The sequence below is a fragment of the Lissotriton vulgaris genome, unplaced genomic scaffold, assembly GCF_964263255.1.
Source record: "Lissotriton vulgaris unplaced genomic scaffold, aLisVul1.2 SCAFFOLD_516, whole genome shotgun sequence".
Taxonomy (NCBI): domain Eukaryota; kingdom Metazoa; phylum Chordata; class Amphibia; order Caudata; family Salamandridae; genus Lissotriton; species Lissotriton vulgaris.
The window spans coordinates 714443-741021 of NW_028249857.1; the positions used below are offsets into that span (position 1 = coordinate 714443).

Genomic DNA, 26579 nt, shown 5'->3' on the forward strand with positions numbered 1-26579 from the left:
TCTATTGAATGGGCCTTCCTCATCATGGCTTTGCTCCCCTGGATAAAGTTCTAAATTTTGCCACTGGAGTACTTTCAGAGTAACGCTTACTTAACCCCTTCCATGCTCATGATGGAACCATTCCGTCATGAGTCACGGTTGGGCTGTGCTGATGACTGAATGGTTCCGTCACGACCACGCCCGCCATTGGAATGCCCAGCACAGGTCTGGAATTTCTGCTGCACGCAAGCAGTTAATAAAGGGGTTACGTTGGAGAGGGGTGTTCTCTCCTCCATTAATCTTAACCAGCAAGAAGGAGTGTCCAGAAAGGATTAACTTGCAGCTGAGCACTCCAAGGATTCCCACAAGAACACACCAGAAATAAAGTATTCCTGACAGTGGTTAAAATGAGCTTTTTGAGGGTGGCAGATAAGTACAAGAAGTAGAATCTCTCTGTGTATATTGAGCTCTGGGGGAACTACAGTGGGCACGTAGGGTGGCAACCTCACTCCTTGTCATCATAGGGCCTGTATTTCTAGTCTGGGCTTTCATTGCTATTGGATGTGTTAGTCTATAGGTTCAATGGAAGCAAATCAGGACTACAACACCCAGAGTGCAATAGATGACACACCATCGGCAAGCATTGTAAACAAGGTTATCATGAAGGCATGGAATGAGTTAGTCACCCTACTTTCAGAGCTCATGGGAATATATTAAACAAATACTTAGGGAGATTATTTACATTGTAAATGGATATTGAGTTCCAATCTATATTTGAATAGTATGAGGCTCCCGAGACTCCCATATCTTAGACATGACCAAAGGCTTTACAAAGAACCGAATTCCTCTGAAGGAGTGGGAGAAAGTTAGACCACATCCTTTTATTCAGCCCCATCACTCGTTTATGTGGATTCTTCCTTCGCGTGGCTGTAGATACTCCAGTCTTCCTCGCCGTCCCCCTTCTCTCTAACTCAGGTCTCACATTTTATTTTCATGCTGCTAAGCACAAAAATGCGTTTTTTATTAGTGGATACTTCTGTTGCATGATGAACATTCATACTGGCAAAAGAACCTGGTTATTTTTGATTGTCATAAGGTGAGGCTCACTAACACCCTGTGGAAGGGTAGAGCAAACTTAGTGGCTGCTTGCAGAGGGAGTGCTGCGGGGTGGTGAGGTGGGGGAGAGGCAGGGGCAGGGTTGAGGGGTAGTGGACGCCGACATTCGGCAAAACCGAGTAAAGTAAACAAATAAATAAAACAATTTATCTTGCACGGGCTGCATCGCCAACTCAGCATTGCAACGCTCGCAAGGTAAATTGTTTTATTTATTTATTTACTTACTTTACTCCATTCCGACGTATGTCGGAATCCACTTCCCCCTCACCCAGCCCCGCAGCACTCCCTCTGTGAGCCGCCACTGAAACCTATTTCAAAATGTCAATAACGTAGCCTCATATTTCTACCAAATGACCCGTTATTCACATCTATATGATGTGCTCTTTTAAGAGAAGGTTTAATTAGCTGTGTAGTTTCTTTGTTGTCCTTGCCCTGCAGCATTTGTTTAGGTATTGTGCTATACATTTTATCATAAAACATAAAGTGACACAAAAGGATTATAATTATTACAGAAAAATAATAGGAAAATATTGATTGGCATTTGTCTTCATTTGAATGTTACTGACTAACGCAGTCACAATGTGGCCTATTTACCTACCAGTTGTTGTTGTAGTACTTGTGGTAGTGGTGGTAACGGTAGGTGTTGGTGTTGGAGTGGTGATGGTTGTCGTGGTGGTTGGCTTTGTAGTAGTGGAGGGAGGCGATGGGGTTGTTGTCTCTGTGCTTGTGGCCGTCGTTGTAGTCGTGGTGGGTGTTGTCGTAGGAGTGGTGGTAGTTGTTGTAGTTGTTGGCGTAGAGGTTGTTGTTGGGGTAGTGGTTTGCTCTGTAGTAGTGAACGGAGGCGATAGGGTTGTTGTTGTTGTCTCTGTAGTTGTGGCTGTTGTTGTTGTCGTGGTGGGTGTTGTCGTAGGAGTGGTGGTTGTTGTTGTAGTGGTTGGCGTAGAGGTTGTTGTTGGGGTAGTGGTTTGCTCTGTAGTAGTGGAGGGAGGCGATGGGGTTGTTGTTGTCCCTGTAGTTGTGGCCGTCGTTGTAGTCGTGGTGGGTGTTGTCGTAGGAGAGGTGGTAGTTGTTGTGGTGGTAGGTGTAGAGGTTGTTGTTGGGGTAGTAGTTTGCTCTGTAGTAGTGGACGGAGGCGGTGGGATTGTTGTTGTTGTCTCTGTAGTTGTGGCCGTCGTTGTAGTCGTGGTGGTTGTTGTCGTAGGAGTGGTGGTCGTAGGAGATGAAGGACAGATCTCCTCACAGCAGTACACACTGACTTCATAATTGTAACACATGGGGATCATGCTGGATCCTTGCGCCTGCTCACTGTTCTTGCAGGTAAGCCCTGTGGAGACGTCACAGTGCACTTTTTGACCCAGTTGGTGGATTGGGGTGTCTGGGAATTGTTGAGAGCGGCATGATATGTTCAGCGGGTGTTTACAGATATCATGGCCTTCAGCCCTGATATTGTCATACGTCTCAAAGTCGCCACCGTCTGGCCCGTATTTTGGGTAGCTCACATCAAACCATGAAGTCCAGAAACACACCACAGGACACGATGCTGTAAAACAAGGACAACACTAATGACTGAGAGGACACAAAACACAGATCCGTTTGTTTAACTGTCAGGAGCCTTCTATTACTCGCATCATAATGACTGCAGAATAAACATGTATTTGTTAACTTCGAATTGTTGGCTCAGGAGAAAGATTATTATTTGTTCTTCTCGTTCCACGTTATCAGAACAATAAGTAGCAGCTAGACACCAAAGGTTAGACCTACATTTTGTTTTTCCAGTTGTTATTATATCCCACTTCTGCTCATTATTCACTGACTGTCCTTACTATCATCCGTGAAGACATTTTTCTCTGAGCAGTGCTGATCAGCCGGTTTCAGAAACATGGAAGACGGACTGCCACTCCTATCTAACCTCTTGAAGCAGGTGTGTATTGTAAAAAAATATCACCTGGTGGTTGAATGTGGCCTGGTGCTGCATACAAATGCCTTCATTCTCATTTTCCAAATTAATACTTACAGTATTACAACGAATCACTTGATACTGTGGTGTGCAAACGAATCATTGGTAGAATCATTTCAAGCTATAGATTATAAAATACTACTTTACACTGGGTATAATCTCCTTTCCTGGTAAGTGTTTGTCTTATGCCAGGTGTAACTGAACTTGTGCTCGTGTAAGAAAGAAAAGACGTTTTCGCTTTCGACCCAAAACAGTCGAACAAATAATCAGGCAAAACGATCTCTTACTGTTTTTATGTCCAAATGAGAAACTTTTGTGCGGGAAGAGATACCTTTTATGTATGTATATGTATGTATAAACTATTTTGTAGCGCGCTCCGTTACTTGGGAGTATCCTGGCGCGAAGGGGAAAGGCGGGAAACAGAACCACAGAGGAAACAACTTATAGCTGGGGGTCGCGTAACTATGAAAGGAAACCGCATGATGCAGAAGGTATATTAATAGTTTTAAAAAAGGTAGGAGTTAGGTTTGGTAGTTCGAGCTGACCTTTGGCTAGACCTGTAGTTGTCTTGTGTTTTTTTTTTAGACCAATAAGCAGTTTTTTGCATAAAATAGGAAAGGTCTCCAGATTTAATATCATTAAGTCGTGGCCTTTTTCTGCTTTATTCCAACGTGACAAAATCTAAAAAGGGTGCCTATGGTTAACTTTATCAGTACAAAGAGATAGACATTGAAGTATGCACTACCACAAATCAAGGATGTCTGGTCTCACTAATACTGCGTTATCCTGCCTCATTTGGAGGTGGAGAACCATCAAGGGAGGTCAATTAGAATTCAGTGGCGTGGGATCACTGCCGTAAACTGTTGGCTAACTTGCTGTATTTAGAATGAGGAAATAATCTGGATTTACCCCAGTGAAAACATATCTGCCACTGCCAGCTAAAACCCTTGACATGGAGACCCGTCTGCCACAGTGCAGTCAGGTCACAGTGGTACTTAAGGCAGGGCAGCCAGTACTTTTTATTACCCACCCCGAAATATAAAATCAGTTCCCCTATCTGTGCAAATGCACAATGTCCACCATGGAACATACTCCTTGCCTGTCAGGCAAGGCTATTGATTGTATTTTGCTTCCAGAAACCAACTCCTGCTTTGGGAGTTGGTTTTCAGAAAAGAAAAAACGTTGCCAAGTGGGCACATCAAACTTGGCACCCACTCTTCAAAAGATCAGTTCCTTCAATTGTGCTGGGCAAATATATCTACAAATGATGGATGGTTTAACCAACAACGGCCATAGGCTGTGCTGATCAGGCCAGCCAGTGGGCCATCTGCCACACTCTAAACGAGTCTGTAAGATTCCAATGACTCCATTTGCTCAATTGCTGAAAACTATTTGATGGTACCACCCTCACCTCAGTCTGCCTTGTTTAAGGTGTCTGAAGGGCAGGACTTCCAAAATCTTGTTGCCCGTTTGAGACTGCAATGTGAAGAAAGGTAATCACAAACAGAAAAAAACTACACACCCTACACGCTAGGAGAAACACACAATGTTTCAGTGTCATTGTTCTTATTTATTATTTTTGATGTTCAAAAACTAACCACTTCTTCTGTGCTTTATTTCTCAAAATTGTAGAACAAAATGCAGGTCAGACCACCACATTGTGACGTACTCAATAAGAGCGTCCACTGTGCCAGCAGGAGTACCTGTTTTAAAAATGCGCCAGCCAAGCCAGCAAGGATTTCTAGATGTGGCAGTGAGTTCTCTACTGAACCAGCAGATGTGGGACAACCCTTTTCCCGGAAAGTAGATGAATAGCCTCCCAGGTTCTAAGGGACCCCTTTAGTCTGTGTACTATTCAGATAGTTTTAAAAAGGAGCAGAGAGTACCCACTAGATAACTGATTTCACACTTTTTCACACTAGCCCTTTGATGTCACATAATTGCTTTCCTTCTTCTTGCACTAGTTTCACTTTACCCTGGTCTAATCTAATTTAGGAGAAGGCAGTGGCAGCTCGCTATGGGAGTGCTGAGAGGCGGTGGGGCGGGGGGGGTCAGGGTGGTGGGGTAATAGAGTGCGACATAGGACAGACAGGAGTAAGGTAATAAAATAAATGAAACAATTTACCTTGCGCCCTCAGCACATGAAAGGTAAATTGCTATATTTATTTAATGAATTACCTTACTCCTGTCCATTGTATGTCGGACTCCACTACCCCCCCCCCCCACCTTGACCTTCCCCCACCCCGCCCTACCGCCCCACAGCTCTCCCTCAGCGAGCCGCCACTGGGAGAAGGGCTCTGCATTCAGAATTAACAGTGGCAGAAGCACAGTGTCTATTCCCATATCCAGCTTGAATACACTCCACAGTCGCACTGAGCTACTTTACTCAGGAAGCATTTTATTTGCACTCATGGACTGATCTCATATTGCTTTCGGTTTTATCTCACATGCATGGGTTCAGTGACTAAATATCGAGGGACATACTATAGAATGCCCAAAATATCGACTCCATAATATCGAAGTACAGAATATAAAATCCCTATCTACAAACAGGTAAGTACTAAAATAGCGAATCCAAAATATCGATAGTTGAAATATAGTTAATTAAAATATCGATTTTTTTAAATGCATTAAAATAATATAACGTAATTAAATATTAAAAACAATTAACTAAAACATACTTAAAATAATGTAAAAAAGATTAAAATGTAAAAATAATAAATGTAAGGTAAAAAAAAGTTGGGAATTTGTTGGACAGTGAGAGGGTAAATAATAGTATTCCCACTCAAGTGAGTGCAACAGTAGGGAAAACTTTGGTTAGCGTAGGGGTCAAAACTACTATTCCCACTCCAAAGAGTGCAACAGTATGGAAAGCGTTGGATAGCGGGAGGGTAAAAATGACTATTCCCACTCCAGTGAGTGCAACAGTTGAGAATGCGTTGGATAGCGTAGGGGTAAAAATTACTATTCCCACTCCAAAGAGTGCAACAGTAGGGAAAGTGTTGGATAGCGGAAGGGTAAAAATTACTATTCCCACTCCAGTGAGTGCAACAGTAGGGAAAGCGTTGGATAGCGTAGGGGTAAGAATTACTATTCCTACTCCGGTGAGTGCAACAGTAGGGAAAGCATTGGATAGCGTAGGGATAAAAATTACTATTCCCACTCCAATGAGTGCAACAGTATGGAAAGCATTGGAAAGCGTAGGGTAAAAATTCCTATTCCCACTCCAGAGAGTGCAACAGTAGGGAAAACGTTGGATAGCGTAGGTGTGAAATTGACTATTCCCACTCCAAAGAGTGCAACTGTAGGGAAAGCGTTGGATAGCGGGAGGGTAAAAATTACTATTCCCACTCCAGTGAGTGCAACTGTAGGGAAAGCGTTGGATAGCGTAGGGGTAAAAATTACTATTCCCACTCCAGTGAGTGCAACAGTAGGGAAAGCGTTGGATAGCGTATGGGTAAAAATTACTATTCCCACTCCAGAGAATGCAACAGTAGGGAAAGTAATGATTTAATATTAAAATAAGATGAAATTAATTATCATTACCAATAACTAATTCATATTTGTTTTACCAATTAATAAAAATGAATTACCAATTAAAAAAAGTAATTACCAATTAATAAAAATGAATGACCAATTAATTATCAAGCAATTAATTATCAATACATATAAATACAAATAAATATTTGCTTTTTTACAATTAAATTACTTCCCACCCTATTCCCCTATAAACCCACAAGCCGCTCCAAATAATAAATAATACGAATACCATAACTATCAATTAATCAATTATTAAAAAAGAATGACCAATTAATAATTAATTATCAATCAATTAATTATCAATACATATCAATAGAAATTAATATTTAATTTACTATAATTGAATTACTTCCCACCCTATTCCCCTATAAACCCACAACCCGTAACAGATTTAAATTATGCAAAAATTAAATTACATAACATTCATTACTTAAAAAACATTAAACATACATTACAGAAATTATACATAATTTTAACACATATACTACTATACATAACACTAAAAAAATTTCGATATGAAGGAAATCGATAAATTAAATTTGATATTACGGAAATCGATATTTCCTACCCCAATTTCGATATTCTGACTAACTATATTTTGGTGATTCGATATTCTGTCCTATCTATATTTTAGAGTCGATATTCTGTCCTGTCGATATTTTGGATTCTATATTTTGGTGTCCACTCTTTTTGCTTTCTTTGTGGAGCCTGCAAAGAGTGGGACACCCAACCAATAGGGGAAAAGTTGCCTCCCTCAGCTATGACCACTTCCTGCAAAGTGTGGCATATTTGTGACCCAGAATACACTTTGCTCCAAAAATAAAAATGGAGAATTTCTCTCCCTATTTTATGTGTCTGTGTAACTACACTCTCCTTCCGGGCCCTCCTTCTCTAATTAGGGAGGGTTGGGTGTCCCCCTCTTTGCAACCCAAAATGAAGGATACATATGGCAGAACTGCAGGAGCTCCTCATATCACTGTCTGGAACGCCTGAAGCAGAAGGACTGACCTGTTGGGCCCTTGGATTAAACCACAGAAATGAGTGCATGCAGTAAGACTACACCTGTTGCCCTCTCATGGCTCAACAAAGAAAGCAAAAATAGTGGACTCCCTGAGAGGTGGATCAAAGAAGTGGTGGCTAACCTGGTCCCTGTGACATCTTATCTCCCCATCCCCTTTCCCTTACTTCTCCTGGGATCAAATCTCCTCCCACCAAATGGATGTATTGTTTTAGCCCCAGACCTTTTTGCACCTACTCAGTGAGCAGCTTGGCTAAGGCTGTCAGTGGCTGGCAAATCAGAAAAGGTTGCTACAGGGCTGTTTTAAGTAACTTCAGGAGAGGAAGTTCTAAAACTAGTTTCCTGTAGAAGTTATAATAAACCTGACCTAGGCAAGTTGTTGGATTTATTGTAACCATTTATTTAATACGTCTAATCAGATTTTAAGCTAACTCCAATCAAATGTTATATATTACTAAAATGAAATAAAGCCTTCCCATGTCAGCCTATGGGGCTAGTAGCACTACAATGGGGGAAACGACTTTGGCTGTTTTTCCCTACCAGGACATATAAAACATCTTTTATATTGCCCCTACTTTTCATAACAATATACCCTTCCATTGGGAATCCAGGGCCGACCATAGTGGTGACTTGTATGTAATAAAAAAGGTTATTTTGGACTTTGGAAGTACTTTTAATCCCAAAGTCATATTTGGATATAATTTATTTTAAAATCAGCTTGCAAGGCAAGTCTGGCTTTAAAATGACACCAGACTCCACAGCAGTGCACACTTAAGTGCATGAAGTCCACTGGGATCTCTAAACCTACATACCACCATATACTAGGGACTTACAGGTAGATTGTCCAGGCCAATTATAATTACACCAATTACCATGTAGCTTTTAAGGACACAGCACTGGCCCTGGGCCTGGTTAGTAGCACATTGGGCTTGGGCCTGGTTAGCAGAGACCAGGGCACTTTCAGAGTCAGTTAACAGCAGCATCAGTCAAAAAATGTCAGTGATCAGGGCAGAAAGGATGGCTTTCCTACACTGGCATACTAAAATTCATTATTGGAATGCGATGCACACATTGCAGAATAGGGGTTCTGGCATATTGGAGGTGGTTTTTGGCTTTAAGGACGACAGCTGTTGCGTATTTAAGGGGGGACAACCATGATAAAAGGCTGGAACTAACATACTAGAAATAAATTGTAACAAAAGGTACCGCCATGTTAATGGCTAGAATTAATAACGAAATTCTGCAATTGGCATATTGTATGTAGTTGTTGAAATAGGGAGGCACCCATGGCATATGGAGGGCACCCATGATAAAATGCTGGCCTTGACACAATGGAGGTTATTTTTGCCATAGCCTTTCAACCTGTCTCAAAGCCTCTGCCATTGCAGTTTACTGCCCTGTGATGTGGCACATAAAGTGGGTTCCACACCTGTGACTCCCCTTTTACTACATATCAGTCACCCCTAAGGTAAGCTCTAGCTAGCCCTAGTAGCAGGGTGCGCTGTATGTAAAAGTTAGAAAATGTGCCTTAACTGTGTGGCATTTCCTTGTAGTGACGAACATCCATTTTGGCTTCTCACTACTCTGAGGCTGCCCTCTAATAGGAATGCATTGGGGATTCCCTGATATGTGTTTCAGTGGTAATTCCTGACCTGAAAGGAGTAGCATGATCAAGTTTAGTATGTTTGGAATAGTGGTAATAAATGCTGTGTAATTGTGCTTGCAAATTTATTATCACTATTTTAGAAATGCCACTTTTAGAAGTGCAAAAAGATCAATTGGTGGACAGAATGCAGAACAATGTCATACATTCGACCCAGTACTGAGATCTGAGCCTAAATTCATCGTTTTTTTGCTCACCATGCCATTCCAGTTTGGACCCAGCCATATGCAAATCAGTCTTGGCCATGCGCCCAATGGGAACAGTCCAGCCCGAACTGCCAGGCCAGGTCCTCCCTGGACTGAAAACAAGTATCCTAGGGCCGGTTTTGGGCTTTCAGCCCTCATGACCCAGGATAGCTTGACTCCAGTGGCATGGAGAGCAGGGGACCCACGTCTGGGCATAGTCGTCCCATTCGGTGTGACAAATGCAAAAAGAACAATTGATGGACAGAATGCAGAACAATGTCATACATTCACCCCAGTAAAGAGATCCGGGCCTAAATCCATCATTTTTTTGCTCACTGTGCCATTCCAGTTTGGACCCAGCCATATGCAAATCAAAAGTGGGCATTTTTGTGTACTATGTGCACTGTGCCTGCCTGTTGTGTATTGCATGTCTGGATCTGGATGACAGGGCCTGGGGACCAGCAGTGGCTCCAGAGGAGCTGGGTGAGTCAGCACTGCTGTGTGAGTGTTTTTCACAACGCTTTACAAAATGCCTCTTGGATAAGCCTGACTGCTCGTGCCAAGCTACCAAGGAGGTGAGCAGGGGTTATCTTTGGTGTGTAACTCCATTGCCCTAGCCAACCAGAATTCCTATTCCTAACATCTATAGATATATTTTTTCTTTTTGCAAGGATTTACTAGGAATAGGTTTCTACATTATGCAGTCCCATGTCATTTGTATTAGAAAAACTCTGTAGGCATATTGACATAATGGACAAATAAGCCATGGAGGACACGGCCTCTTGCAATATGAGATCCTGCATTAAAGCAGTGAAGGCAATGCTCTTGAGACAGCTGTGCTCATTTCTGAAACTAAGGCTCAACTTGGAAAAGTCATCTTTTGCAGCGTTCCAACACAGAAGGATTTTCAATTTCTACAGAGTTCCATCCAAGTATCCAGTTGCCACTTACAACATCACCTACCCAAGGTTTGCTGGTGATGGAGCGTGATTTTTGTAAAAGAAAATCTGCTCAACACAATCCACCTATGTATATCTTTTTCTAATAAATACTAACGTTTGAAAACAAAACACTAACCATGCCTTATTAAATATACAACATAAATGAGTGGCTAGACTCGATAGATGGCTTTCCTAGTTGGAAAAATAATACCATGAAATAGATTGTGTTAGATCACCGAGCATTGATTAAATAATAAGAATGATTGTTGAAATTAATTATCAAAAGAGAATTACCCTGTTTGTCTAATTGAATGTTATTATGTCTCCCGGATTGCCGAAACTTTGATTATTCACTGAAGGAATGCTTCATTCTTTGTGAACGTTTTCATAAGCTTTTAGAAAATAATTTTTCTTTTGCTAAAATAATGTAGCTTTTGTGATGTTTCATACACTTCTTTATAATGTAGATATTCATTTATTTTCTGAATAAACTTTATAGGTACGTTCCTGTCTAGGCGAAGAATGTAGTAGACTCAATGAAACAGTTTCAACATTTATATACCAATGTAACTGTAGTTCTTCCTATTCCTCTGTAGGAAGTTATACAAGTTTTAGACAAAGGAAGCTTACAAAATAGATCAGGAGATCATCTTCCTATAGTCATTGTCTAACGGAGAAGCTTGTAGAGAGTTGTAATAGAAACATTTTATCAGGGATAAAGGAAAAATGTACTATAAAAGTCAACTTTGGGAAAGTGTTCTTCAGCTCGTTCACAAGATTGGTGACCTGTCCCTGCGGTCATGGTATGTTGTATGCCATGCTGTTTCCTGATTACTCTTGCTGGCGTATACTGCAAATTCAGAAGACTTTCCTGAAATTTAGCACATCATCGGCAGTTGATTCTGCTCCTGCTATACCCTAACGGCCGTGGGGTTCGGTTTTCTTACTAATTGCACATTGTGCATTAGTATTTCTATTTAGGAAGTGAACAGAAATTACGTTGATGTGTTTTTTCTCACTCTCTCTCCTCTATACCTTTATGCAGACGATTTTGGGTATTTGATCTGTTATGCCTGTTGTGGAACTAATCTGTAACATTTGTGAATCAAGTGATGACATTCTATTTTGTAATTGTGATTGATCATTCATATTTTGAATGACTAAGAGAAAATATTTTACAAAGGAATAGTGTCTGTCTTTATTCATGAGTTAGGAGTTATTGTGATATGATGATATTGTTCATTTATGTTTAGGCTATTTCTTCATTTCAAGTCCTCATGAGGGAATATCTCTCTGACTTTCATTAGTTAGTCCCTTTTACCTCTACCAAAGATCCATCGGAGGACCTTTGATACTGCTGACTGAATAAGACTAACTTATGGACCCGTCATTAGAGTTAAGCTTCTATTTTATAGTGATTGGTGTGGGATGTAAAGAGATAAAACAAAAACACTGCTTCCGCTGCATCACTCCCATCAAACCTCGGAGACCAGAGACACACCACAGGCAGTAGCGGTTGGTGGTAGGAGTGCTGCCGGGCGGTGATGTGGGGAGGGGGAGGGGCAGGGTGGGCGGTAGTACTACCTCCCACCCTGCCCCTCCCCTTCCCCACATCACCGCCCGGCAGCACTCCTACCACCGACCGCTAATGACCACAGGACACCATGCTGTAAGAGAACGAGAGCCCTTAAAACGCAGTGGTATTTATGAGGACTGACTCAAGCCTTCAATTAGGCTCAGGTAAAAAAAATGACAAAATAAGTTGCTTTTTCGGATTGATCGTACGATGCATTTCTTCCCAAAATGAACAACATCAGCAGACTATGGACTCACAAACACATGAGGCCCTTAATAGGCTGCATTGGGCATCTACCCATCTTTCAGTCATTCATTTATCAGGTTCTCTTCCTTGTCGACATTCACCAACACACCTCTCAAATGGATGATATCGAACAAACAGACTCAAAACCAGAAAAGGATCAATTAATGGCACAAATAAATCTCTGTCCTCAAAGGGCGCCTCTCTGCATTTCAATGTTTGTTGGGACACGATACGGGTGCGGGTCTTTTCAAGAACTTTGTCAAATCATTTCTGTCCTTTGTCATCCTCAACATGGACAGAGTAAATGCAATGCTACTGAGGGGAACTCAGTCACTCGGTAGCAGTGCATAGGTGCTCACATGCCGCTCACCAAAAGGCGAGAGACCCGAGATCCAACTTCGGAGACATGGCCGATAGGTACTGTTCTACAACCAGTTTCACTTTTTGAGCCTTCTGCGGCTAAATTTAGAGCACGTTGCGCTCCTAACATATCTTGGGGCATATTACCAAGGGGGGCGGTAGGCAATTATCGCCGATTTAGCGGACGTTTTCGGCCGCTTAGCGGCGATAATTCTATCGCCCTATTAGCAAGCTGTCGCTAACTGATGTTGGCGACAGCTTTTAGCGATAGCGAGCGGTTTGGGGCTGCATTGCATGTCAGCGACGTTTAACACTAATGGCATTCAAAGTGGGCGTACCCAACCAGTCAGTGACTGAAAGCAGTCGCTAACGTCGCTAACGCCTATTAGCAAGGCAGGCATAGTGTTGGAAATATTTGCGCGAAGCGCGAATATCTAGAAATACTAACACCTGCCCAGACCAGTTCTTAGCCATGTTATCCAATGGGGGGTGGATAACATGGCTAAAAGCATTTCGTCGCTAATGCATGAATATCGCTGTATTCTCAGCGATATTCACGCACTTCGCTGCTATCACTGGATATTTTAGCACAATGGAGAAAAATGTTGCTAATAGCATGTTTTCTCCGCTAACATATCCAGCGATAGGCAGCGATAAATATCGCTACTTGTTGGTAATATGCCCCCTTGTCCTCCTTTTACCCACGTCATCGACAGTATACTTTCTTCATTTTGCTGTACTTTTTGGAATAGGAGGACACGGCCATACTTCGCATCAGGGAATCTCTGGTCGCAGTGAAGCCGAATTTAGAAAAGTGCAGCTCACTCGGCAAAGTACCACAAGGAGAAATAGCAAGTAATATTAACTACCTTAAGTTGCATTACATTAGAATATGTAATTTCATACAACAACAAAAAACCACTGGGACTATAAATGCTCTAGTCCGTCCATGGTCATGGTCCCAAAAAAACACAACATATTCTATAAAGTGTCACTTACTTGTAGGTATTGGAGTTGTGGTGCTGGGCCGTCCTGCATCAAAATGAAAGAAAGAAAGAGCATAGGTTATAAATTGCATCTCATATTGCGTATACCCAGCTGTACTGAAAGATAACACCCCGAGCCCTCTCTCTGGACCAAGAATGGATACTACGATTGCATTTAACTATTACTGTGACATTGAGAGTTGGTACAGTATTGCAGACTCTGGGTATGTAAACTTGTACTACACTGACTGCAGAGTAAATCACCTCGATGTATTTGAGATTTGAATGAAATTGAATGTGTCTTCATGATTCTTGCAGCAAAAGCAATGGCAATGTCAGTTTCCCTAACGAAGCAGTGCTTAATTTGAGCGGGGGGGGGGGGTTGCAGATGGGGCCTAAAGGCACTTCTATTAGGGGACCGGAACTTATTTTTCAGTCTTTCACCCAGAGCAAGAGAAAAACCCACAAGGCGGAAAGGAGGAGGAAGACAGAGAAAGAAAAACAGTGGTAAAGAGAGAAAACAGGGATGAAAAGAAACGTTTGAGAGGGAAATGGAGAGCGAGGGGGTGCCTGGAGGTGGATTAAAGAGGCATGGGGTGGATTCTAGACTGCACAGCCTTGGTATTTGGAACTCCAATCTTCGTTAGCACTGGCCACGGTCTTCTGAACAAAACTTGGGGCACTGGCGCTTTTGATCTTACAAATTAAGCACTGCCGGGAGGACAAGACGAGTTTGCCTTTTCCAAGTATAAAAATAGTCACTTTGGGAAAAACTAATTTGAAATATTTGATCCCACCCAGTGCTCAATCTGTTGAACAGTATATTCCGGGTCCAAAAGCTTTCCTCGGACACTGTCTGCCCTTCTGAATGTTTTGGCTGCTGAAAACAAATGCTGACCAGACTTTATTAGCCCACATGCCTTTCATCCACATTTTCTGCCCCTTTTTAAAATTATTCCAAGTCATGTTTCATCTTCTGTCCCTTTGTTGCTATTTTCATTTATTTTTCTTCCTCTTTATTTCTACCTTTGTTTGCCTTTCTCTCTCTTGCGCTGAGTCAAAGGCTGTTGCTAAAAAAAAGTTCCGGTTCCGAAAAATGAGTACCTGTGGGCCCCATCTCGAACTACAGCTAAAGAGTAGGCCCTCTTTTCAAAAAGCAAAGACTGTCTTACAGAGCAGTAGAGCATTCCAAATTAGTTTTATAAGCTAAACTCATATCCTTAGTGAGCTACAGACAAGGTATGACATTGGTAACTTTGACCAATCTTAATTTAATATATTGATATGACTAACTTTGGTTCTGAGCATGTGCATGTTAAATAATGCAGTTATACCCTTATTTAATTAAATGTGAATTTATACAACAAGCGCTTTGTGTAAATGTGTTAATAAAATATTTGTACACGGCAGCGTCTGCACTTAGTTTGCTCATACATACCTGTAGTTGTAGTAGTTGGAGTTGTAGTGGTAGGTGTTGTCGTCTCAGTTGTAGTCTCTGTTGTAGTGGTAGGTGTTGTAGTTGTAGGTGTGGTTGTAGTTGGTGTAGTAGTGGTGTATGTTGTTGACTCTGTTGTAATTTCTGTTGTAGGTGTTGTAGTAGGTGTTGTTGTAGTGGGTGTTGTTGTAGTGGGTGTTGTTGTAGTGGGTGTTGTCGTTGTTGTGGTGGTAGGAGGCGTTGTTGGAGTTGTAGTGGTTGGCGTTGTAGTGGCAGAAGTAGTCTTTGTGGTTGTGGGGGGTGGCGTTGTACTACTCGGGCACCACACTAGAGCACAGCAGTTGACTCGTATCTCATAGTCATAGCAAAGCTCCCACAAAGACTCGTCTGGGTCTTGGTCTATATTCCGGCATATGAGTCCGAAGGAGACATCACACTGTAACTTCTGTCCAAGTTCATCCAAGCTCACGTCAGGCTCATCAGCTGACCGGCACTGAATATCATGGGGAGCCCCACAGATCTCGTGTCCTTGCTGCCTTATCTGATCATATGTCTCAAAGTCACCACCGTCCGGTCCTTCATGTGGCGTGCTGACATCATACCAAGGGCTCCAATTGCAAACGTACTCATAGCCACAAGCTGCAAAATAAGGAAGAGCCAACATTACCATCTGACTATGACGGGAGAATATATTACCACAAGCAAAGCACTTTGTCTCTTCAAAAATGTCAAAAGCAAACTGTTTTCATCGGAGCTTCTCTTAAACTGATGCCCTTTAAAAAAGAATCCGTTGTTAAGATTCAATTTTCAAGCAGACGGCTGCCTACATATGATTAATGTTAACAATGAAATCTTAAAAAATCACGCTTATGACGTTAGAGAAAAAAATGCATTTTCACCGACCCCCTACTACCAATTAATGTTCTCACGTTCTGTGCCCTATTTCTATGGTGGCTGGTGGCCCTTGGTTCTGTGTAGGACGTTCAGACTCGTATTTTGGGATAAATCTTCAAATATATTATTTCGGAGTACTGTCACACTTTTGCAAAAGTAAATACAGTTTCGAAGGGACTTCCATATTCTTCCATAAACTAGTGCACCACAGCCTACACCACAGCAAGAGAATGGTTTCACTATTAATTTTTTTCTAAATTTTTTCAGTACTCGTGTACATTACATTAGAGTTCCTCCAAGAGTTTCACTTCACGGGCCGCAAGGGCATATTGTATGAGCCAGGAGCGTTGCGACCATAGGTGCAGTGCACTGGGGCCTTGTGCCTTAAGGTGCCCCTTGAAGACCTACCACTACCCCTACAGAGCCCATTAAACCCTGATCATTGATGTCTTTTAATACCCCATCAGCAGTAAAAGAAGCCAGTGTCCTTGTTTGCACCAGGGCCCATGACATCCTTGCTGCGCTACTGGTATGAGCACACACATACAGACCCGCAGGCCTTTGGGAGCGTGGACAGTTACAGTCTCTGATCCCTACTTTTCCTGATGCTGTTTCTTACAAGAGCCTGTAGATCCTGTAGACACCTGGACCTTGGACACTCCTTAAAAAAACAATGAAAGCTCAAATTACTGTACAGAGGAGACAGTTTATTTGAGGTGGGGATGGGTCGTTTGAACTGGACTGAGCCACCATCTACTTCCCTATAGTCCCTCACTCACAGTCTGAACTTACAGTCCATGCCAACTAAGGGAACTCTTCAATCTGCAAACAACAGACCGAATGTTTTATAGCATCATGGGGAACCTTCGGAGCCACACCGGATCTGCCTCAGCGAGCACCTTGTACCCCAGTAATTCTAGTAGGCCTTCAGGTCAGGTGCACCTTTTACTTTTAGTTCATTTTTTTGACTGGAAACCTTTCATCCATTTAGTTATTGAGGAATAATCATCTATAAACATGTACACTGCCCAGGGCCGCATGTTGTCAGGAAAATATATGTTCTTAGAGCTATGAAGCAGCCGGCCCAACAAGCCTTGCTTCCTCCGGACCAGTGAGAATTACATTTGAATGTTTAAAATCCTCACAAGCTTTGAAGTATCAGTCCTAAACATGGAGTTTTCACAAAGGCCACCATCTATTGACATGGAGAACAGGTTCCCCCAATTGTGCAAAGGTTTCAAAATGAACCTTGGTCAAGCGCAACACTGACCTCTCTCCAAGAAAGAGGACAATAATTTTTCCTTCTACCTCCTGTCCTCTCTGCTGCAGAAAACATGGCTTCTTGCCTTGTTGACCAGCCAGGGCAGAGTATGGCAGAGCTGCCAATGCCATATGTTGGCTGTGTATAAACTTATAGAGGAGTGTTTGTTCTTTTACCATTCGGTTTTACACTCCCACTTCAGTTCTACTTCTATCCAAAAGAAGACTACACAAGCGTGTGCCGGAAGCCAGTGCCAGCATAAAGACCTAGTGCTTGACCAAGTCTTCGTTCTGCATGAGCCCCTACAACTGCAGGCACAAGCCTTCATCCTCTTTGAACAGTGGTTCCCATATTATTCATTGCAAGTTCTTTCAACTCCCCTGACCTGTAGGCACCCTTTCCTTTAATGATCTAAAATTGGGCTTCCTTGGATGATTGACCATGGAATGGACCATCCTTTGACATTGCCTGTGCTCGACACTTGCCAATCTAAGTCTTAAATCCCACAAGTCTACAGCCAGCCAGCCACACAATTAGCACATGCACTACCCTTTCTTATTTAAATTAAATATCATAGTTAGTCCATGTTCCAATATCCCCCCAGGCCCCCCCCGCGGATCTCATATACACCCCAAGCTTGAGAGGGAGCGGATTGTCAGTATTCCACACAGAGGCGCAGAACTTCCAATGGCCATGGAACAGTCTTACAATGCATTCCTTAGCTACAGTCCATTGTGTGCTCCTTTTTTCTGTGAATATGTTTAATAAACTGTAAGAAAATGTAATGAAATATCTAGGATTCATATTTTTACCCTTCTTGCTCTCATTTCTTTATGTCCTTCCTTCGTTCCCTAAACACATTTCTAGTTATCTCTTGTTTCCTATTATCTTTTCTTTTTCTTTCACTCGCTTCTATCCACCTCATGTTTAACATCTCATACCTCCATGTTAACTTCATAGTATTCTTCTCACAGTCATGCTCACTTTCTCACCCTTTTTCCTCTCACTCTTTGCATTTCCAAACTAATCTTACTTCCCTTCCTTCCATGCATCTTCTGTCATACCCTCATACATTCTTCCCCATTTTCCATTGTTAGAATATTGCATCTAGACTCATATTTTCTATCATCTTGTCTGCTCTTTGCCACCACATACCATCTCTGATTCCTTTATTTATTTGACTCTTTGCTTCCATAATGCTTCTCTCCTTTCTGTTACTAACACCCCCTTCTGCTAGTGTGATCTCTACGTTTCATATCCATCCCCCTTACTTTTTGCATTTTGTCTTTCAATTTTAACTCATATTGGCAGCAGCACTTACTTGTGGTAGGCAGCGTTGTTGATGTGAGACCTAGAAAAGTGAAGAAACACAAAACACCAGTGAGGATCATAAGAGAGCTATCGTGGTGGTTTGTATAATGATGGGGTAAGATTTCAGGAGAGAGTTTACCTAAAGAGCACTTTTTTCATGTATTAGATGACTCTAGACATACTTAAATCTATTCTAGGTAAATGTAGGTCTGCTGTATGTAAGAGGAATGTAGATTGCAATAGATGGGTCCATGCATGGATCAGGAATCCTACTCTTCAACCAGAGGAAGTATTTTATGGAAGGGGTTTTACAAAACAAGAGGATCTTGTATAAAGGATCTTACAAGATAGACATTGATCCTGTTAATTTCATGTCTCACATTTCAGTTTCTGAGTGACGTCACCTTACAGGACATAGGAGGCCTGTGATGTATGTATCCTTCAAGACAAAGTCATGAAGTTCCGGTAGAGGACATGGGACTGGTTGCTGCACCCAACACCCTCTCCCAAGTGGCAGTAAACTACCTTAACAGCAGGCTCATGTTTTGTAAGGCAAAGGGCTTGAACTCACAACTGCATGTGAAAGTCGATTACAGGCTATGAGTCACATTTTAGTGCTTGCATTGGCATTCCGCTGCCAGCGATGACGTTTATGATGTTAGGGACTTTTACAAAGTCATTATACCAGCATGACTACTGACAATGTAACGTGTCATTGTAGTATAGAGCTGAACAAATCACTTGAGTCACGCACTGAGCAAAGTTACTCCAACTTTTATAAAGCTGAAACAACTCATGATGGAAAGGTGTCCCTCCCTAGTTTACATAATCATTCAGACCGAGATGCAACAGTGAAAATCACAAATCTAACCGAATAATCATTATTCTCTCATTGTTAACTCTTGCCTCTGTTTCCAAAGGTATTTGTAATGCTTACCATTTTAAGCAATGATGGGGTAATATCTTTCTAGAGGTTAATTTTTCTATGTCAGTGATATTTCTATTCAACATGAGGATCAGCGAGACGGTTTGGCGCTAAGGGCCTGGTTATGATATTGGAGGATGAGATACTCTATCACAAACATGACTGATAGCCCGTTCCTCGTATTACAAGTTACATAGGACATCATGGAACTGTAATACTGCGGATAGGATATCCATCAGTGTCTGTAACGGAGTAACCCTGTCGCCAAAATCGTAATCAGGCTATGAGTAAGACAAGCCTATGTTATTCAAAGCCTTGATGAACTGAAACATATTCTCATTGTTCTACTTCAATTGAGGACTCAACAAATGCAAGGAGGCTGCATAATCTCTCCTGAATTTGCAATCATCTCACAAGACTTGTATATAATTTCCATCAAAACGAAAGCCCCTGTGTAATTTAATTCCCCCCCCCCCCCCCCCTCTCTCTTCTTTTCTCTCTTTTCTTCTTTCCACTCATGTATAAGCCTCTTCCATGTATGTAAAATTATATTTTTCTATATACAATAAAGAATTTCAGAAATAAAAAAAAAAAAAAACCTGTAATTCTCATGAGAATTATGCATAGATCATGTGCCAAACACAATAGTATTTTGCCCACAACTTGAAAGCTCCTCCCAATACCCATGTTTCACCATTTCTCAATAAATGACTCCTGGGGTCACTTTTAGTTTTCTCTTTGCTTCTGTACATAAATTCCTGAATCAACAAAAACCATCAGCAATACATATGTGTTCTGCGTATTCCTGATGGAAATTCTAGTTGAATGTTCTTGTCATCACATCCAGTCAGATGCTCAACAAAAAGATTCTAGCACTCCACCATAAAACCCTTCATTGAGGTGCCTCATCTAGGTTAAGGCCATACCTGGTGTAGTGGTGGTTGTGGTTGGCGTAGTGACTGCAGTAGTTGGGATGGTGGAGGAAGGCGGAGGACAGGATGTAATCTCCACCACATCCGTTCCATTCTTACACTTCACCACAATGCAGAATCCAGACTCATTCTTTTGGAAAATGACCTCTCCTTCTTCATACCGGGTCCCGTTAATCACGCAGAAGCACGCTGCAAGGAAAATAGCATGTTGTTTCTGGAAGCCCCTTAGTAATGCTAAAACACCAATATCTCAGGTAGGTCACACGTATGTAAGTAATACACACATGCAAGTGGGCTCATTAAAAAAAGAGAGGGTTTCAGGACATTAGGAGAAAGTTGACAGGGAGTCGGGGGTGAATCAAAAAGAGGTACATCAGAAGAAGGTGATAGAAAGACAGAATTGAACTTTGTTCAGATGCGGGTAGCATCGTGAGTGGATACTGACATACAGGCATTTCTCTGAGAATTTCACATGGTGATCTTGCACTTGGCACCGCCTCTTTTTTCCAATAACAATGTACTGACTTCATCGGTTATTGGAAAACATAGTTTGTCATGCCTTGCATGAATTGAGAGTTTTTTGTGATTTGTTCCATTATCACCACACAGTTAAACTATTTTAGTATTTGTAACCTACTGACTTCCATTTTAATCAGAGTGAGCACAGAATTACACAGATCACTTAGGGAATCATAGGTTAACTCTAAAATGAAGACATAACTGCATTGTATTGTCCACATTGCGTGTAAAATGCCTTCCAATACTAAAACTTGAGTACTTTTCAAATGTGTCAACTCCCATGGATGTCCCTCCTGCTTCCGAAGTACTAAGAAACTGTTCACGTTGTGAACACTTCATGGAAGCACAATCCGCAATAAGTTATATCATTTGCTCCTAACACCGTGTCCTTTTTGTGATCATGTAATCAATTATCGTTAATCAGATACCTATTAACAGTAGCGTTCCCTACCTTGGGCACAACGTTTGTGTGAAATGATAAACACCAGGCAGTGAAACAAATCATTCCAGAAATCAACCATCAGTTGCCATAATTAAAAAGGAAAGGCTTGCCTCTACCTTTTGCAACGTTACTCACTATGTTTAGTACAATTAGCAAAGGTTCACCAGCCACCCCCTTGTACACTTCTAAGTCAAGAAAGAAAAGGCTCTATGTTCCGGGCCAGCCCTTTAGAGTCTAGCCACCACTCAGATCAGAGAGAAACCTGACATCCAAGCTCACTCTCAGACAGTCCATCAGGGGAGTCTCCTGTTAAACTAAATGCTCTATTGGGAGTTGCACACTTTCTTCAACACAGAGCATGATGAGAGATGATAGAGTTCACAGAGAGCGTGCTCCTAAGCATGTAAATAAATAAGGTAAAGACAGCCATGGCCCGTGCAGGTAAGAGTAGTGGGGCGGATTTGGGAGGAGGATTCGACAGACGATCACAAGGGAAAATTAAATTAATAATTAATGTTCCTGTGTCGTCTGTCGAAATCCCCCCATTACCTTGCCCCACAGCTCTTACCTGCACAGGCCGCTGCTGGCTAAAGATGAAGGTATCATACCAGTGAGACTCTTGGACTCTGCTCAACCAGGGACGGACTGGGAACTCAAAGACCCCTGGCAATTTTGTTGGACCAGCCCCCGGGGGGAGGAGGGGACTGCAAGTGTGAGGCACTTTTGCTTTTGTTACTGGAGGCCGGTATTACAGCATTGCCTCAAAACCAGCCCTGGTAACAAAACCAGCCTCCACCACTGCAAAACCGCCACACACCCTTCCAGCCCCCCGAACAAATGCCCGAAGCCTGATACAGCAAGTACAGCCCTGTGCTCAACTGGTTTATGCAGCTACTGTAACGAAGTGTGTTCAAGCTAGCAGTTTGAATCTGGGCCACTTGATGTGGCCTGTTCATCATTTCACCATGTGCACCATTAGTTGGGCAATATTAACAAGTCATGCACAACAGTTACAATCAGGATTTTAACTCAGCAAGAAGCACTCTGAGAAAAAATGCTTTTACCTGTTTCATCATAAGAACAGCTGACACTTTGTCCTGTAGTGCAAATGCTGTAAATAGATTAAAATGTGGATTAGTTATTTACTATAAAATATAGCCACTCTACCACCTACAATTTATCCAACTAGAACAGGGCGAGCCTACTCCCATTGGGCCTATTTTTAAGATGTTTTTGAAGAAGCAGTGCTTTGATGTCTCAAGGGTCAGGAACGTTTGTGCAAGGTGTAAAGCATTGCATGGAAGACCTGACATTGACAGAGGAGCTCTGATGGACTGTTCTATTGGAGGAGCGCAGGGAAGAATCATCGACTCTTGTTGGCCCCCTCAGTGGAGGGCAGGACCTACTCCTCAGGTAGGACTCTCTATCTAGAGTCTTTGTATAGCCCTAAGACACCCTTTGAAGTGACATTTTTGGGTGCCCTCCGCCATATTTCTTGCACCGGAGGGGTGTCCATTCATTTTGGGTTTCACCTCGGGTCGCAGTAAGAATTCCTGGAAGTCACATTCCTCTGAAAGCTCACCCCACTGGGCCACATTTGGTCATGTCAGGTGTAAATAATAAATGACTAATTCTTCTCCACCTTGACTAGCCTTTCAAAGGACATGGTCAATTGGGAATTTGTGAGATTTCCCTTAAGTTTACAAGAAACAACGTTGCCGAGACAAGTATCAACATTCATTACGTAAGAGCTATTACACAGCAAACCATCTTAGTGCGGTGATGTGATATGTATATTATTTCACGGTATTAAATTCTGTTATGGTCTACCACGAGGCAAAATTCTAGTTACACTGTCAAAATTGCGTATAGAGTTGAATATGTTTTTCCTTCAGATAAAATTTTAATCTTAGACTGGTAAGGGGCCTGTATACAAAACAAGTGATGTGCTCCTTCAATGGCGTACCACCTTACTTACGGACATCCCCACTTCTCTTGCAGACGTGACAATTCAAAACATGCTTCAGGGGAGATTCACATGCCTGAATGTACGTGAGTTCTTTACCGCAGCCGTTTCCATGATTATCAATTCAACATCAGAGGCCCTATTACAGATAGGGGGCAATTTTCCTGTTTGCACCATGGTGCACCGTAAAGCAAGTGCACCGGGTGCAAACAGGGAAAGGGTGTTCTATTAGGAAGAATGTACTACCCCCAGTGTAGCCCTGAACTAGTGCTGACCCAGGGCAGTGCATTCAAGAGAAATACGAAGTGGCTGTTTAAAAGATGGTCCGTGTTTCTGTGTGCAGGCGGCACCCACCTGCACTTTCAAAAGGGATTAGAGATTCCCTTGCAGGTGGGTGCAGTGAGTGACTGAACCTGCCTGCAGGGGGGTGTTTAGGGGTTCATGGGAACCCCTGATCCCTTGACAGGGCGGTCCTCAGGGGTGCACTGACAATATGCCACCTTTTTGTGGTGCATTTTCATAGTGCATCCTAAGAGCATGTTTGCCTCTGCCCCCATGAAGGTTATACGGCACAGAGGCAAAGTGATTCCCTCATTTGCATGGGGCCACATTCCCATGCAAATGAGGGAATGCCCTCTCTCTATAGCGCTGGAGTTACATGTACAACAGTGCAAACTGTATTACAGAATATTCCACACAATCGTCTCTAGCCCGTTCTGTAATACCAAAGTATCCCTGGGGACATAAAGCGAGCACAAATGCCCATTGCGTCTCCAGGGTACTTTGGTAATACTGCTCCAAAAAGGCAGTGGCACCAGCTTCTTCACAAATAGGTCTGAAGGAAGACGCCACAGTGCTGCACTCAGTAGCGGCCCGTGGTGGGAGTGCTGCTGGGCGCTGATGTGGGGCAGGGGAGGGTGCAGGGTGTGGGGTAGTAAACTCCAGATTATGGCCTAACGGAGATAAGTATACAAATAAATAAAATTAATTTCATTACGCACGCTGCATCGATGCAGCGTGTGCAACAAAATTCATTTTATATATTTATAGGTATACTTTAATTCATTCAAAACTAAATATTAAGCATTACATTGTACATTTACACAATTACAATCAAACATCTATAATCCCTCCTGGTCTAAAGATCTGTGTGGGATGTTTCAATGTTACATAATGTAAAGCCCCTTTTTAGGGTATTTGATATAGGATTCGCAATGTAAACCCTCTTCCTGTTTGACTACCCAGAGATCTTTCAACGTAAAGCCACTTCCTACTGTCTTTGTGGTGAGGTTACACCGTACAAAACACCTTCAAGCGTGGAGGATGCATTGACAATGTCTCTGGCAATCATACAACAGTAATGAAGCTACTTCATAGGCAGGCAACATGTCTGATACCCAATCAATTGCCTGTAAAAATAAAAACATCAAATTGATTGAGACAACGCCCTTTTCACTATAGGGTTTTGTGATTCTTCTTTTGTTATTAAATGAGGTCTGTTAAACAGATAAAATTGATCTGGAGTAACATCTAAATTTTTACAGTGAGAACATGGGCCTTCTCGATGGAATTGAACGAGACCCTTGTTGATTGCGATAATTTGGTTCTGCACATTGCACTTTATAATGCTTTCCAATTGGCAAAATGAGTTGCATGCTGCTGGTTAATCTATTAATCTTTCACATATTTTAATATATGTGGGATATTGGGCTGCTGATTATTTAATGAGTTTTAACAAGAAGATATTTCAATTGTTTTACTGTTTTGAATCTATTTTAGGCTGATGACATGGGTTGGTCGAATTGATTCAATTAAGTGCTATGTACTGCTGATAATATGATATTTGTAATCGTATATGTCAATGAATTGAGTAATGTGTAACATTTCTGTAAGAATCTATTTCTTCAATACAAAGAATTTTGAATGAAAATTAATGTAGCGTTTTATGATTCTTTTTTTATTTATTATTAAATGAGGTCTGTTAAACAGATAACGCTGTCTCCAGCCAGGCGTAAACATGATCTGGCGTAACATCTTCATTTTGACTGTGGGAGCTTGGACCTTCTCAGTACAACATCAATGAGTACAGAGTACTCCTGTGCCCCCTCCCAAAGCAGGTGCTGGCAGAGGCACTGGATGTGCATCAGACGCTGTGCTGTCTATGCAGGCCCAATATGCACACAGTCCTATGGGTGGCTCAAAAAACCCTCCTGTGGGTCGCTGACGTGTTGGGGCATACCCTATATAAAACCTAGACTGGTATTTGTATGTGTCTGGCCTTAGTAAAGTTGGTTTTACCAATCACAGTCCAGCAAAATACCACCAAAACGTAGCAAAGCTCCCCCCACCTTTAAATCCTTTGTATCTCAGGAAGTTCTCCCACCACAGTATTTTGCACTTACCATGACGTGCATTTCTCATCGGTGGGAACTTCCTGGCCAGGCTCGTAGTAATTTCCATTAACAACACATCCGCATTCCTCTTCTGGTATACACTCCTTGGTTGTTTCATCAAAGACAGGCTTGTCTTCTGGGCAAGTGGGGTAGCACCCTGCCAATCACAAGTGTCACATGCTATTACATCACTAGTGTACCAGGAGCACCCCTATCTGAAGGTCAACATGTCTGAGTGGCATGGAGTAACGTGTTACCATCTTTGACTAACTATGGAGAAATGTAATGTGAATTGTAGGGGAGTGCCTTAGCACACTGAAAATGAATAATCTAATGTCTTTCTGAAGAAAGAGAGCAATATTATTAGTCAAGACACCGAATTCTTACCTTCCAGGTGTGTAATCGTGACATTGGAGTAGATGCCACCAAGGGATCGGCATGTTGTGAGATTGCTTTTCCCACAGGGATGATAATGCCATTCGCATATATTACTTGGATTGTAATAATCGCAGAATATTGCTATGGAAGGAGAGAAAATACAGCATCAGTTTCGATCCTAAAAAGAAAATGAAACTCAACAGAGTTTGGCAAAACTTGAAGATAAGAGGACATCGATTGGTGGTTCAACTGCCTCTTCCCAAGGATGCGTCATGTAACTACCGGTCAGGTTATTGTTATAATAACCTGCCAGGTATTTACATGATGATGGTCCATATTTAAAAAACAGCATCCAACTATCAAAGAGTATACTGTCCAGGGTATCACATTGTTTTCCATATGTATATCGCATTTTATCACTGGGCCAATCCTTAACTCAAAAACCTGGAAATTCAGAGGATGAAACTTATCCTGTGGTCTCATTCATTACTAGGAAAAATTCAATATTACAAAGTCATAGGTAGCTCATAAGGACCATCAGGAATATCTAGTCTGT

General features: G+C 42.0%; 1 protein-coding gene across 1 annotated transcript in view; it reads right to left on the reverse strand.

Annotated features, from left to right (window-relative positions):
• LOC147663471 (mucin-2-like) overlaps positions 1-26579 on the reverse strand; it is a 175798-nt gene that overhangs the window by 80481 nt on the left and 68738 nt on the right. The window contains 8 exon segments of the mRNA XM_086950423.1: positions 1694-2635; positions 13581-13613; positions 15006-15641; positions 18479-18508; positions 20320-20514; positions 22351-22397; positions 25655-25802; positions 26033-26164. Coding sequence (XP_086806549.1) covers positions 1694-2635; positions 13581-13613; positions 15006-15641; positions 18479-18508; positions 20320-20514; positions 22351-22397; positions 25655-25802; positions 26033-26164 — 2163 coding nt within the window.